General features: G+C 46.5%; 1 protein-coding gene across 1 annotated transcript in view; it reads right to left on the bottom strand.

Moving 5' to 3' along the window:
* LOC124282863 (RRP12-like protein) overlaps positions 1-15,139 on the bottom strand; it is a 54,816-nt gene extending 39,677 nt beyond the window's left edge. Inside the window, 6 exon segments of the mRNA XM_046718900.1 lie at positions 11,258-11,363; positions 12,360-12,436; positions 13,102-13,140; positions 13,142-13,186; positions 13,994-14,202; positions 14,887-15,139. Coding sequence (XP_046574856.1) covers positions 11,258-11,363; positions 12,360-12,436; positions 13,102-13,140; positions 13,142-13,186; positions 13,994-14,202; positions 14,887-15,019 — 609 coding nt within the window. The 5' untranslated portion in view covers positions 15,020-15,139.
* Between the last annotated feature and the right edge of the window lie 895 nt (positions 15,140-16,034).

Raw genomic sequence — 16,034 nt, 5'->3', positions numbered from 1 at the left:
AGGAACTCTGCTATAAACTGAGGAGAAGCCTTCAACGGGTCCTTGGACTTCTGTGCACAAAACTTCTCAAAAGAAACCCACTTATCATCATAGAGTGATCTTGTGGAGACTCGATGAGCACGAGCAATAACCTTGGCGACACCCGTGGAGAGAAGCCCTTGGCCTTCAGCCTTTTTGCAGATGATCCAACCGCACAGATGAAACCGAAGTCGGATCGGGATGCCACTGTCGACTGTGGGGATGCCTGAGCAGGTGAGGCCAGTCTGGTAACTGTTGCGGACTTCTTTCGGCGAGACGGCGCAGATCTGGGAACCAGGTTCTGGCTGGCCACCAAGGCGCGACCAAAAGCAGACGAATCGTCTCTGTCCGCTTGACCTTTGCTATTACCGCTGGCAACAGAACTGGTGGTGGAAAGGCGTACACGTCCAGACCCTCCCGACGACAGGACATGGCGTCGACCGCCCATGCCGCTGGATCTGGAATCGGAGACACGCATAACGGCAGCTGTGTGTTGAAGCGAGTCGCAAACAGGTCGATCAGAGGCGGCCGTGACTGTGACAAAGAAGTTTGAACGCTTCTGGATGTAGCATCCACTCTGTTGGAGACGGTTTGCCCGGCCTTGAGAGAGCGCCTGCCAAAACGTTCTTGCACCCTGGGATGTGTCGGGCTCTGGCGCTGATGCCATTGTCGCCCAGGAGACTGGCCAGCTGGAACGTCTGCTCCAACAACTGTTTGGACCTGGTCGCTCCTGATTGTGAATCAACCACACCACCGCGGGAATTGTCCGGACGCTATCAGGAGCCTGGTGTTCCGCAACAGAGGCACCCAGTGTCGAACCGCTAAAATGACTGCTTGCAGCTCCAAGTTGTTGATGTGCCATCCTAGCTCGGTGCCTGACCACAGCCCCGGTGGTGGTCTGGTCGTTGAGGTGAGCACCCCAACCTTGAAGAGACGCATCTACGAACAGTTCGTGATCGCGTGAACAAACTCTGTCAAGGAGACTCCTGCGCAGGCGTTGACTCGACAGTCCACCAACGGAGGTAAGCGTGGAGATGCAGGGGCAAAAGGAACCTCATCTGAAGGTCGTCCGCCTGGATGTAAGGCAACAGGAAGCGCTGTAACGGCGAAGCATCAAAAGCGACCTCTGAGCGTCAAGTCCTGGGCTGAGGTGAGGAGACCTAAGAGGGACTGCCACTCCCTGAGCACGAAGCGGCTGGGATAGACCTCGGTTGGCTTAAACTGACAATCTTTCTCCAGCGATCTAGCGGAATCCTGACAAGGTCGCAATGTGTCAGGAAGAGGCCTCCTATAAACGCCAGTTCCTGGGGCGGCTCCAGGTGGGATTTGTCTATGTTGATAATCCATCCCAGTTGCTGCAAGAGATGAATGGCAAAGTGCATCTGTTTGCGAAGCAACTGAGGGTCGAGGTGGTTCATGAGACAGTCGCCTATATAAGGGTCAAGTCGATGCCCCTGAGATGGAGGAACCGTGTGATCGGGCGAGGTAATCCGGTAAAAGCCACGGGCCGTGGAAATTCCAAATGGAAGCACTTTCCACTGGTAGTGGGACCCGTTGAAAAAGAACCTCAGGTACTTTCTGTGACGGTGGTAAATGGGCACATGCAGGTAGGCATCCTGAAGGTCGAGGCTGGCCAACCAGACCCTGAGGCAAGCTTGGCTCGTAGCTGTTCCAGGGACACCATCGCGGAAGTGAGGCGGTTCGAAGATAAAGGTGGTTGAAAACTGCCATGTCGCGAATCATGTAGTTCCCCTGAGTCCTTCTTTGGGAACCAGGAAGATTGGTGAGTAGAACCCCGGGGACTGTCGGGGTCTAGCACTGTCTCTATAGCTTGTTTGGCGTAACAGAGTGTGGATGCTGTCTGCTAGCAGTAACTGTTGGTCTGGAGCATACACACGTGACTGGGGCGTTGAAGTCAGAGGCGGCGACACGGCGATTGGCAGCTTGTAACCGGGTCCTGAGAATGTTGGTGATAAACGGGTCTTCCAGGATTGTCCAATTGGGCCAGAAGATCCCCAGTCTCCCGCCTACTGGAGTAGGATCGAACCGCACGACTGGGGCGGAGGTCCCAGTCGTGTTAGGGTCGCAACTTCAGCGACCGGCAAGGGCGCCCCTTACCCCTGCCGGGCGCCGGCGTGGGGTCCCGGGGACGATCCTGCTGACGGCGCTGAAAAACAGGTTCGGATCTGCCACGCCACGCCCTCTGCCAGAGGCGCCGCTGGACGGAGTCTCTTCGGGGGACGTAACGGGCTTCCCTCTACCCCTTGCAGATGATCTGCCACGAAAGGTCGAACTCAAAGCTTCAACGTAGACAAAGAAACCTCCGTATTGGTAAGCTCTATGTTCCTTATACACCTCCGAATGCCGCCATTAAAGAGGAAACGAGGCGCCAAAAGGGGCTCTTAACAGTTTCCTTTTAAACTCTTCCTGCCAAGAACAGGGCTCCAGGAAACCCATCCAGCCCGAACAACCGTTGTCATGGCCAGAGCCGCCCGAGGTGCGCCAGCAAATCATGCAACACCTTTGCCCTGCCATTGAAACAGGGTGGTAAGATGTTCTAACCTTTGACGCGGTTGTCTTCCGTCAGATCCCAAGCAGCAGCGGTTGCCGAGGCCAACGCTGATACCGGCTTCAACATCCGCTTTGAGTTCTGCATCAATGGCCAACATCTTGGAGTCCTGCACTCGGTAGGATGCCTGTGGGGAAGCCGATAAAAGCTTGAGGGACTCGTCATGAGCAGCGCCTCCATCGGCAAAAATCCAAACTATGAATCTTGTAATCCCCTTTGCGTGACTTAGGAGCCTTTATCGTGGTATTGAGAGACAAAGTAGCAAAATCAGCGTCCAAAGAAGCCACAGCATCGGCCACCATCGGGTGAGGCGGGAGGAGTAACTCCGGAGAAGACCGAATAGCCTTCGGGTCGGTCGAACCTGAAGAGGGAGAAGGACAATCCGGCAGTCTGTCGGCAATCCAGTCGAACACAGCAGAGAGAGGGAGGTAGGTGCCCCCATCATCATCATCCTCTTGCAACATTTCCTCATTATAATCGGGAGAAAAATAGCGCTCCTCAGTGTCCTCCCAGGACACGGTAGGAGCAGTAAATCGTTGACCCGAAGCAGCAGGCTTCGTGGGCGCCACCGATGACAACTGAGAAGCAGCACTCAAAGTAACTGTCGGGGAGCGTGGACGCAGCTGGCGAAGCGAACAGGAGGTGACCTTTGAACGGGACCGACGGGTATCGCCTACCACGCATCGGTGATCATGGAAGCCTCTCCCTATCCTTGGAATGTACGGGAGCCGAGACCTTCAGTCAGACCGACGACGGCGAAGAGAAGTATCCGAACTAAGACGAGGACTCCTAGACCGATGATGCTGCCGAGGAGACCTGGAACGAGATCGCCGAGAACGATGGAACGCCGGGCGTCCTGACGCCGGGAACGCTCTTCCATTAACTGGCGCTGTAGGTTCTCCTCTCTAGACACTGTAGCCTTCCTGGGGATACGGTAGTCTGCCAAAGCGTGGAGTTAGCTGGCTGGCGCTGGCGGTACAGGCGTCGGCGTCCGGCGTCGGCATAGGCGCCAAGCGCCCGCATGGGCGTTACGTAGGCATTGACGCTTGGTTGAAGCAACAAGTCAGCAACTGGAGAATCAAGTGCCACAGGCGCCGGCGCAGGGACAAAGCTAGGCAACGGGCGCTGGAACGGTGCTAGCTTGGCTCCGCAGCTGCCGCAAAAGGAGCCGTCCGGCAACTTCTGAACCTCCGGATGCCGACAAAGCGCCAGGGTGGGATAGGTCAACAAAGGCGCCAGACGAAGCTTTGGCTTCAGGCGTCCAGCAAACGAGGCGCAGGGTGGACGGCTGATCTATCACAGGAGAAGAGCGTCCGACCGCGTACGAGGGGAGAAGACCGAGTCCACAGAAGAAACAGGGGAAGACATTTTCCTCTTCCGTTGTGACAAAGCGTTTCTTCTTAGCTGAGGTAGGCCTTGAAATCTCGCGACGGACAGCGGAGTACAAAAGTGACAGCGCACGTCAATGGAACAGGCAAAAGTCGCACAGTCTGGGCACCAGGGTGTGGGTCCTTGGCAGACTTCTGCACCTTGCAGATGCAACAAAACTGCCGGTCATGCACACCAAAAGCTGTAACACACAAATGTGAAACGTAAAAACCTAGAAACAACCCCTGCAGGCGAAAAAATGGAAGCACCCCCCCCACAAGAATGGGCACGCCTTAAGTAAAGTGGGACAGTCGTGTAAACAACCAAGATGGCTGCCCCCACACTGAGCCAAAAAGCGTGAAAAACACACAATTTAGGCAAGAAAAAGAAGATACACAAAAACAAGCATGAAACAGAAGGTGGAAGAACCCTAGAGGTATCAAAACACCCAAACATGCCACGCGTGGAAAAAACTTCGGGTGCGGGGACACACCCCAAGCCGAAGTGAAAACATAAACACGAGGTAGCCAGGTAAGTGAAGTTATTTGTAAATTATGTTCTTCACCCACAGAGAAGAGACATAAGATAGAAAACATACATACCAATAACTTTAATATCTGAAATCTATTAGTAAGTGTCTGAAAACTTAGCCCGAACAAAACGCCTGACAAGCAAGACGCTTTGAAGTAAAAGTGATTTTGATGGACCGCGCTATGCGCTGGGGGATCACGCCACTTCCGTTGCCTGTACACTCGTCGATACACGAGGTGGCCGTTCTATAGAATGGCGAATCAACGACTGTCTGATCTCTTTAAGCGGAGCTTGAGGTAATATGCATAAGACCTATGGTAAGGTAAGTTAAAAATTGATATTTTATACTTATCCTGACTCATGCTCTTTTTGCTTGTCTTCTTCTTCTTGCGAACATAGTGGAAACACTTGTATCTCCTTAATTGAAGCTCCCTTCAATGTAAAATCACTAATTGGTACTCACCACGAGTTGCTCCCCTTTAATCCCTCTGGCGGGAAAGGTGTCGCCACCTTACAACCTCGTGCTTCACTCTCTCCTGATTTTGCGAGCCCAACACTTGAATTTACGGGGAAATCCAAAGTGTTATGTGGGGAGGATGGGAGGGCTGACCTCATGAGTCAGGATAAGTATAAAATATCAATTTTACTCTAAAAATTACATATTTTTCCTTATCCTGACTCATGCTCTTTTGCTTGTAGAATCCTACGGAAACGGAGGAGGGAGTAATAGAATACTTTGGATTTATAATTAGTGATTTTGTATAAATATAACTGTAATAACCGGTATGGGAACTTCATGAAGGCATTGACTTAGGATATTTCCTGTATATAAACCATAGGTTATATAATGCCATAATTGGGTATTACATTGATATATACTGAAAAACCATTACATATATTATATATATATATAAGTGACTCTGATAGAGTCGCTGTACAACTAAACATAATGTCAATATATACTTAGGGGTGAATAACCTAAGCTAAATATATACATAGCTCTAGAACTCCTTAGAGTTATAAGCTAGCTAAATTATGTATATAATACATATTAAACTTGTGATGGTAATATTTAACGCCTACGAGGGACTGTCAGCTGTTGAGCGAGGACCAAAGGGCCGAAATGGTGAATGCCAGAGACATCTTCTGTGGTGATGTCTCTCAGGTAGTGATTCGCAAACACCATGTTTGATTTCCAAAAGCATCCTTCCATAATTGTGTTCAATGAACAGTTACCGTGTGCAGGGCGAGGGTGGAAGCCAGTGCCCTAATCTCATGCGGAATTGATGCTGTTGGTGGGTCCAAGCCTGCTGCCTTGTAGGCTGGCATGACAGTCCTTATCCAAATAGATATGGTAGTACGCCGAGACTTCTGTTTGATTCTGTTGGCGATAAAGGGGATGAATAATCTTTTGAGAAATCTTCACCTCGTTTTGGATCGTCGTAAGTAAACTTTGAAAGCTCTGACTGGACACAGTGATAAGTCTTGTGTATCTTGTGATCCAAGAATCGAGGATAGCTCTGGTACATGGAATAACCAGTCTGGTTGACCTGGTAGTTGATTTTTTGCGATGAAATCCCATCTTAATCCGAGGTGCGCTATGTTTTGATTGTCATCAAACTGTATCCTTTCGTAATCCAGAGCGTGAATTTCAGATATTCTTGCTGCCGTGGCTAGAGACAGCAGAAAAAGTGTTTTCTGTGAGAGAAATTCAAAGTTTGTCGATTCCAAGGGTTCATAAGCCTCACTTGTGAGGTGTTGTAACACTATATTCAGATCCCAAGCTGGGGCGTGGAACTTCCGCTTTTGGTCCTCCAATCGGAAAGCACGTAGTAAGGCCAGTAACTCTGGAGATTTTGTCAGTTTGACACCCGTTCTCATAGTGATCACAGAGCTAAGCGCGGCAAGATATGTTGATATCGTCGAACCTCTTAAATGTTTGTTTTGCCGCAGGTAACACAAATAGTCTGCCACTTGAGGATGTGAAGCATCTCTCGCTGTAAATCCTTTATTAGCTGCATAATTTTCGAAACTGTGCCACTTGTCGCCGTGCATACAAGCCACGAAATCGAGTGTCGTAAGGCAAGCATGACCGCTTTTGCCGCCCTGGCAGAATATCCTCTCTTGTTTAAACACATTTGTATACAGTCCATAATGCGAAGTTGGTAAACTTCTGGGTTTCGCACCTGTTTCGCGGTGTGGATGTATTAACAGGTTTGAGCTTGGGTAGCTCTAATACTGGTTGACCGATTTCTTGAATTAGAATGGGAAACCATACTCTGGCCGGCCAGTAGGGCGCGACCAAAGTGAGTTGTAGACTCTGTGTTTGTTTGATTTTCTGTAATACTTGAGGTATTATTGCTGGCGGCGGAAACGCTGCACGCTGAGGCCTTCCCATGATATACTTAGAGCCGCCGTTTCCCAAGCTTGTGGATCTGGGATTGGTGACACGAATGTCGGTAGCTGATTGTTGAATCTTGTGGCTTAATAGATCTATTAGCTGGCGCTGCTAACGGCTTGATTATCTGTGCAAATATTTCCGTATTGAGCATCCACTCTGTCGGTGATGGTAGATGAGGCCGAGAGCGCGCGTCTGCTAGTACATTTCTGGCTCCGGGAATGTGAACTGCTCTGATCTGTAGATTTAGATCGTGGGTTAGATCGAATAGTTGAAAGCTTAAGTTCAAAAGGTTCAGTGATCTCGTTGAGCCTTGCTTGTTCACGTAGAACGCCACTGTGGAATTGTCGGTATGAATCACCAGGTGCGCATTTTGTAGAAATGTGCTCCAATGTAGAATGGCGTTGATTACAGTTTTCATCTCTAGGATGTTTATATGGAGTTTGCTTTCTTGTTGGTTCCATAATCCCGATGTCGCCTGGTTGGCTTAGATGAGCTCCCCAACCTTGAAGTGACGCCATCCACATATAGATGGGTTTTGAATTCCTGCTCTGCTAAACAAATCCCTTCGCAGACATTCGATTTCTTTGTCCACCATAGTAGATGAGGTCTGAGATGTTTCGGTAGACTGAATGGCTGTAAATCGTCGAGATGTGCATTGATGAAGACATGTAAGGGACGTAACTGTAACCTGCCTCTGACTGTCATGTCTTGGGCTGATGTGAGGAGACCTAAGAGGCTCTGCCACTGTCGAAGTGGTAACGGAGAGAGTAGAGCTGGTGGAATGGTCTGTTGGATCTTGATCCAACGGTCTTCTGGTACGACGATACGGTTGAGATTTGTGATAAATCAAATGCCTAGGAACTGTAGGTCTTGTGACGGTACTAGGTCCGACTTGAGTAAGTTTACTAACCATCCTAGCTGTGTTAGTAGCTTTATGATGTAGTTTAACTGTAGTTTGAGATGCTGTGGATCTTGATCTACTTGTATCCCGCCGTCGAGGTAAAACGCGACCATCGTAGCCCTTGATGATGAAGATAGGTGATAATCGGTTTCGCTTATCCTCGTGAAAAGCCAGGGGCTGATGATATTCAATGGGAGCACTTTCCACTGGTAATGTTGCCCGCCTAAAGTAAACCGTGACGTATTTCCTGGCTTTGGAGTGTATCGGGATGTGCAGGTAAGCGCCCTGTAGATCGATACTGCCCATGTAGTCCATGGGGCTTAATCAACTGCGTAAACTGAGGTAAATGTATCATGCGGAACTTCGGAGGTTTGCATAGATAGTTCTTGTTGAAAAAGCTCATGTTGTAGATGAGTCTGTATTTCTCCTTGGAGTTTTTCTTGGGAACTAGGAAAACTGGGGAGTAGAAACCTGGTTCTATGTTGTCTTGGTCTAGTACTTCTATGGCCTGCTTTATTAGAAGTGATGTAACAGCCTCTCTTAACTTCGGTAGTTGTTGTGCCTGTAAGTCGAACTTGTGAGGGTTGACTGTCAGCGGAGGCTTGGCCTTTAGTGGGATACGAAATCCGTGATGAAGAATGTTGGAGACTAAGGGTCTTGTAACATTCCCCAGTTGTCCCAGTATAGTTGGAGGCGTCCACCCACTTGAGATGGTTGTACTGGAACGGCTGGGGGTGGAAGACTCCAGTCGTTCCGAACCTGTCTTTCAGCGTTTATAGTTGCGGGAACCTCTGGGTGTCCTGCTGCTTCCTGATCCTCCTCTATAGTTGCCGAATGGGCTTAATTTTAAAAGAATCTTTTCCTCTAGAGCTGGCTATCTTCCTGTCTCGTGCTCTCTGTAGGCCCGTGAATTTAGATCTTCCTGAGTATCTTTGAGAGGTCTGTCGGATGACGCTGGCTAGTGTGTCCATCGATTTAATCATCAGGACTTCTCTGGAATCCTTAGTGACTTCCTTGGAAACTTTGTCTATTTCTCCGTTAAAGATGGATGTTGAAGACCACGGGGCTGTATACAGCGGGGCTGTAAAGTTCTCACCCCAGTTGCAGGAAGCGAGGAGGCCTTGACGACGAGCTAAGGTCAGTGCTGCTGAAATAGATGTAAGATGATCTGTTAGGAACTGCTGGTCTTTCTTTTGCATAAGTAAGGCAGAATAAATCATTCTATCATCCTCAGAAGTCGTATCACGAAATCTGGTGATAAGAGTCTCATTGATCGTTCTAGATCTATTTAAACCAAAAAACATACGTCTCGTCATGGTTTCTATCTGGACTAACTTGCGATCATCAATCTTGTAATTCTTGTACTTGACGTCGTTGATCAACTTATAGTTCTCATCGATGTCTTGAGCTTTGAAGAAGGGGTCCATGTTATGCGTGGAGAACTTCTTGGCATGAAAGTTTGGTAGATGTGGTGTCTGAACTTTCGTGCTTTGTGGAATGCTGCATCTAGATTATGTGGGACTGCTGCAATCGGGTCGATCGGTGGTAGTGTGATAGCATCTGCATCGTCTTCTTTCATCAGATATGTCTGCGCCACATTGCCATTTTTAGATGGTGATGAGAGATCTAGGTTATTGACCATCCAATACCGTATCTCAGCATCGGAGAAAATAACTCCATCATCCTCTATACCATCATCATTGATGAGAGGTTGGTGCTGCTCTGGACTGCGTGCTTCTGTCTCTAAGTCCGGCGATGCTTGTGCAGCTCTGTATGGTGACCTGTAAGGTGATCTACATGGTGATGAACGAGGAGGAGATCGTCTAGGTGATCTACGTCTATGGGTTGATCTTCTCGGTGACCTGTGAGGAGAACGTTGATAGCTTCGCGAAGCTCTTGTGTAGTCCCTCGATGTCCTTCTAGATGATGATGATCTGGATTCAGCTGCCCTTCGCGAATGCCTTCGCGAAGCTTCCTCTGCGTCCGGTCCGGGGGAATTACGATAAGACCTTCGCGAAGGCTTTCGTGATGTCTGATGGTCCGAGTCCACATCTTGGGATGAAAGTGACGAGGGTGATGATCTATCCCGCCTTCGCGAAGGCCTTCGCGAAGGCTGTACATCTAGGTCCTTCGTGGAGGTGGTCCATGCCTTCCTTCGCGAAGGTGACATCGTCCTGGCTGCTACGTTGACGGGGGTGCCTCTTGGGTGCTGTCTACGTTGTAGCCTTCGCTAAGGCTCGGTCCCTGCTTCTGCAGTCTGTATCGGTCTTCCATCATCGTCATAATTTGCTGCATCAGGTCATCAGGGATGGTCTGCGACGACGTCGTCTGAGCCTTCTCTGCGGTGTTAATGATGGGGTCCACAGCAATAACGTCTGACATCAGTGTAGAGGCATCAGGCTGCATGGAGATCTCTGCTGAAGTCACTGTCGCTGACACCGGTCGCTTCTTGTGCCGTATGTCGGGGATGATAATCGGCTGGTCATCGTAGAGGCCCATTTCTTCGGCTGGAACGATCTCGGCTGAGAAAGTTCTCGCTGTCTTCGTGAGACTTTCCTTTGGATGTCGACGCTGCCCTGGGAGTCGGAAGCTCGCGCTGAGAAGACGCCGAGGCCCTCTTGGACTTTAGCTGCGATGACGGGATGTCTGGGGAGGCCGGTCGCTTCTTAGAGGTGACGGACTGCGTCCCCACGCCCCTCTTCCGATGGGGTCTCTAGCAGAACACCAGACGGTAGGGGTCGATCGCCAGCAGCTGACTAGATGGAGTATCTGGAGTATCAGCCATATTTAGCCCTTGTTTGGCGTGACCTATCTGCAGCACGTCTTAAGACGCAAAGATAATATTTATTAAATGCAGAATTAGATAAATTAATGCAATAACTGCAACGTGAATCAAACACACACGGCGTAGAACAACTAGGGCATATTACATGCGGATCTGAGGCAGAAAAACATAATCTACAAATAGTACAGATTTTCATCAACGTAATACTAGCTGAACAATCACGAATACACGTGAATAAACAGTAGAAATACGATAAATAATCAATACAAATTACTGAAGGATACTAGCTATACCTCTATAGTAAACTATAAGAGGTAATAAACTAAGAAATATCAAAGGATATGTTGTGTAAGGAGACACAGGCGCGCTCTCGCATCCTGCTCACTGGGCGAAGAAGGAGAGAGTGAAGCACGAGGTTGTAAGGTGGCGACACCTTTCCCCGCCAGAGGGATTAAAGGGGAGCAACTCGTGGTGAGTACCAATTAGTGATTTTACATTGAAGGGAGCTTCAATTAAGGAGATACAAGTGTTTCCACTATGTTCGCAAGAAGAAGAAGACAAGCAAAAGAGCATGAGTCAGGATAAGGAAAAATAAATACAGTGGGTACAGTACCCACATGAGCTAAATCTTATCTGGAGCTCTGAACATTTATTCATTACAATGGTGATAACATCTATTACTACCGATTTCAACAAGGACGTTGCATTAGCATCACTGTACTTGGCCAGCAGATCCAGTAGTTGCTTGGCTACTTGGGAGAATCGGCTTCTCAACACTGGCACAGGAACTCTGTTGACAAATGTTCAAAACACATACAGTTCAGAATTGGATTGTCATGAGATTGTTCACCCCTGAGCTTGGAAAGAGTGATGGCCCTTTTCGAAAGTATTTCAGCGTATCTGCTGACATTCCAAATGCATTTCTTTCATTGCCAAAGGCCCAAAACAGTTATTATGAATGTCCATGTATTGTTGCTTTTGTTATCATTTTACTACTATTCTTGTCATCTATCTATCAATGCATTCTCTCCAAACACTAACCAACCCGTCCTTGAACACTAAATAGTGGCATGGAGCTATGAAGTCCTGGGCCTCCTTTCACAAAGCACTTTGGTGATCGTAAGTCACTAAGGTAACCTTAGTGCCATGTTAAAGAATGGGAGAAAAGTACCGAGAGAATAGGAAACGCCTTCCTACATAGATAGCTACTCACTCACTACATACAGAATATTTCTATATTGCACATTAAACAACAAGCAATAACACACAAACAGCATGTAAACAATCTAGTCAGTGCCCAACCAACCAGTGGTTGATATTATGACCAAAACCCTACATGGGTGGGGTATGCTCAGTAGAACAAAACACTCAACGTGACGAGTCTTATCACCCAAGGGACAATGGTTACTATTAGTGCTGATGCAATTGATTGAATAGTTACTGAGCTCCGATTATCAATCTGAATTGTGTGAGCAATATCCATTACTAGTTACGATAGGGGTAAAAAACTTTCTTCATCAATACTTCGATGTAACATGTACGTGAGACAGCCTCTCGTCTTGTATGTAAGTGAGTGAGCGAGTTTAGTTTTACGCCACACTCAGCAATATTCCAGCTATATGACAGTGGTCTGTAAATAATCGAGTCTGGACCAGGCAATCAACAGCATGAGCATCAATCTGTGCAATTGGGAACCGATGACATTCGTCACCAAGCCAGCGAGCCTGACCACCACATCCCGTTAGTAACCTTTTATGAAAAGCATTTAGTTCAACTGCACACCCACCTTTTCATGACTAAGCTGAGGAGGTATCCAATAGCAGCCAACGACTCTTCCCCTTCGGCAGTCTCCAGTGCTGTCATCTACAACAACACACATGCACTGAAGGTCTGCAGCTCTGAGTGAATATCTGACGACACTTCCATAAAACATCAAATCACATAGAAATATAAGGCCAACTCCCGTGAATGCTTCACAAAGTTGTACCAAGAACTTAAAGGCTCAATGCTGCTTAGAAAGTCCACTGGTTGCAACTTTCTTGGGATTGAGCTCGTTCTTGGAATGGTTATTTAAGATATTGGGTCAAAGATAATGTTTGACCTGGACTACCATCTATCCTGGTACTCAGCATCACAGTAGAGCACATAAACTTCTTTGGATCTTTTAAGTAGAAAGCTAGTTACTACAAGGTTATCCATACAACATATTGGATTAGAGTGAGTGAGTTTAGTTTTACGCTGCACTCAGCAATATTCCAGCTATATGGCGGCGGTCTGTAAATAATCGAGTCTGGATCAGACAATCCAGTGATCAACAGCATGAGCATTGATTTGGGCAATTGGGAACCGATGACATGTGTCAACCAAGTCAGTGAGCCCGACCACCCAATCCTGTTGGTCACCTCTTACAACAAGCATGGGTTACTGAAGATCAATATTCTAACCCAAACCTTCACAAGTCTATTGGATGAGAAAAGAAGAGATTATAATGTGCAACCTGCATGACTATTTCTGTACTGACAACTTACCAGTGCAGCAAAGTACTCTGTCTCTGTTTCCTTGCCCCCCCTGTTGTTTGATGACCTCTGTCACAGCCGCTAAAACCGCCAACACCTGCAGCCATGCGCCACTAACTTCAGTTATGTCAAATCAAGCTACATTAATAGTTGGTTGGTGAGTTGTTCAACACCACACTCTGCAATATTCCAGGTATATGGAGGCGATCAAGTAAATCGGTAAATAATCGAGTCAGGACTAGATATCATGACCATCAATCTACACAATTTGTACCAGACAATCCAGTGATCAACAGCAATTGGGAACCGATGACATGAGTCAAACAAGTCAGCGAGCCTGACCACCCGATCCTCTTAGTCGCCTCTTACGACAAGCATGGTTTACTGAAGACCAATTACTAGTATTACCCGGATCATCACAGGTTAAGTTACATTAATAGGTAAGATTACCTTTGATTCAAATTCTCAAAACTAAGGAATTAGCTAAAGGGAACAGTTGCTCACTTGGGGCCTTCAAAGTGTGAGTATGGTTTCACGCTGCCTTTAGCAATATTCCAGCACTACCACGGTGGGGGACACCAGAAATGGGCTTCACACATTGTACACACATAGCAATCGAACCCGGGTCTTCAGCATAACAGCCATCACTTAAATCTTAAATTACTAGGCACATGCATGTATTTTTCCACATAAATGCAACAAGCATAAATGTGATATTAAGCCCCATTTTTCATCTCTACTGTTTTGTTATTCATAATTGATATTCTGACATTGAAAGAAGTATGATCTGGAACCAAGTTTGTAAAAGTAGTTGTCAGACTGTTAACATCTTCTTGAAGGACAAATAACAAAACCAGATCTTAAATCCTTCACAAAAATCATTATGTCAATGGTTGTCACTAACCTCTTTGTGTACGGCTGAATTTGAGCTCCAGTACCGCTGTACTTTACTGAAGGTTTTATTTGTACAATCTGTCCAGTTTGTTGCCCAGGTATTAAATGTCTTTGCACCGACAGTCTGGGTGTCTGTCTGGGCATCCATGTCGGACATTTTCTCATCATCAGCTTCTTCATCATGTTTACTCAGCGCTTCAACTGTCAGTGAACTTTGACCTTAAAAAGATAAGTCAGTGGATGAGTAAGTGGGTGGTGAGTGGATGAGTGTATGAGTGTATGAGTGTGTGAGTGAGTGAGTGAGTGAGCTTACTGGGATGTTAATATGGCAACTTTGTAAACAAAGATACTGTCTGTCCTGGATTTGGACATCAAAAGTTGAATGATGTTAATATCCTCATGCAGAAATGCACCACTTCAAATCTATTTGATAAATATCATAATTATAGGATGATTGGCCTATAGCAAAATAGGGAGAACGGCCTATAATATCCAGTGTGGCATAATATCGGCCGATCGGTAGGTTTCACCAACCTGTCTGAAGTAATTATCTGAACGTAGAGTACACAACTCCAGTCCTGTACTTTACAGACCCTCTAATTACCTCCAAGGGCCCGTAAAATATAGTGACGGGTGTCCACTGGACTCTAGCGTTTGTAAGTCAAGGTAAAACTGTGGACTGGTAACGCATCGTTCCACATAAACATTAAACGACGGAAACGAAAATGACAATGTGAAACTTGAAATTAATAGAAAACACAAGAGCGATTTCTGAGACTGAAATGCACATACCATTTACATTTTTAAAAGTACAACAAAGAATGAATGTGCAACACCATGGTGTTATTGTGAGATCACTGACATAGGCTTAGCTTGAACTGTAATTTACGGTGTAAACATTACCTGATGTTGGATTGAAGAATCGGTGTTTTGCTGCTTCTCTGAATTTCTTCGATTCGGGATTACTGTTACTACTCTGGCCTTTCTTCCATGTCCGCCCCTTATTTTTCTTTGCACGAGCCAATTTGTACCCCATGGTAATCAGCGTACCCGTTCGTGTTTACACAACGCCAGAAATCTAGTAAACATATCCGAACTGCACGTGTTCAGAAAAACGGAAGTTAGTGAAATGTAGCAAGCTCCCTACAGCGACAGCCGGAAATGCAAGGGAGGTAAATCTGAATGACGGTGGATGAATGTGACTTTCACATCCATGTGCACTTCAAAATTACGGATTGGATTCAAGTTACAACTCGAAATGCTGTTTTTATAGTTATTTTTATCTTTATCACTGGTATGACATTGTTTATCAAAACAAAATTGTTTATGCGCATTTCTTTTTAAAATTCCTGAAATTTCAAAACCAAATGTGTTTATCCATATATCGTGATAACATCATCATCATGGTTGCTGCATTAAATTAATTGACAGCTGACATTGAATTTGAACAACATGCATCGGTATGACTTACTTGTGTTCTTCTATCTATGGCATATGTTATTTGGGTGAAAAGAATAAAAACTATGAGTGAGAATGATAAAGGCTTGACACGAACATGGGGGTATTATGAGTGAGTGAGTATGGTTTTACGCCGCTTTTATCTATATTCCAGCAATATCGCGATGGGAATACCAAGAATCGACATTACCTATTGTACCCGGGCTTTCAGTATGACGAACAGGTGTTTATACCACTAGGCTACCCCGCCACCCCTTGGATTAGTTTAACATTACTTGTGCTATTATACAACGGAATGTGAAAACCAAGAACCTACTCGATGTATTTTGCACTTTAAGTATATGTAGGGGTATAGGTAACAGACACCCTTTTTAAAGCAGCCACAACTAAAAGTATAAATAAAGGCGACATGAGCATCTGTCTGCCAAGTCCGCGTACCGGACCACCTGATATATGTATATGAGCTGGACAGTCAGGAACCTCGAGTTCAAAGCTACACTTTGTGTCCAGCACCTGAATAAACTGTAGTGGACCTGTAGGCCCACAGATAGACTTGTGTCCCGAACTGATCAGAAGAATACCCTGTGTTTTGT

This window comes from Haliotis rubra, unplaced genomic scaffold, assembly GCF_003918875.1.
Source record: "Haliotis rubra isolate DU_JTF1 unplaced genomic scaffold, ASM391887v1 Scf305, whole genome shotgun sequence".
Taxonomy (NCBI): domain Eukaryota; kingdom Metazoa; phylum Mollusca; class Gastropoda; order Lepetellida; family Haliotidae; genus Haliotis; species Haliotis rubra.
Note: the sequence above shows the minus strand (reverse complement) of the source record. Positions and strands in the feature narration are given on the sequence as shown.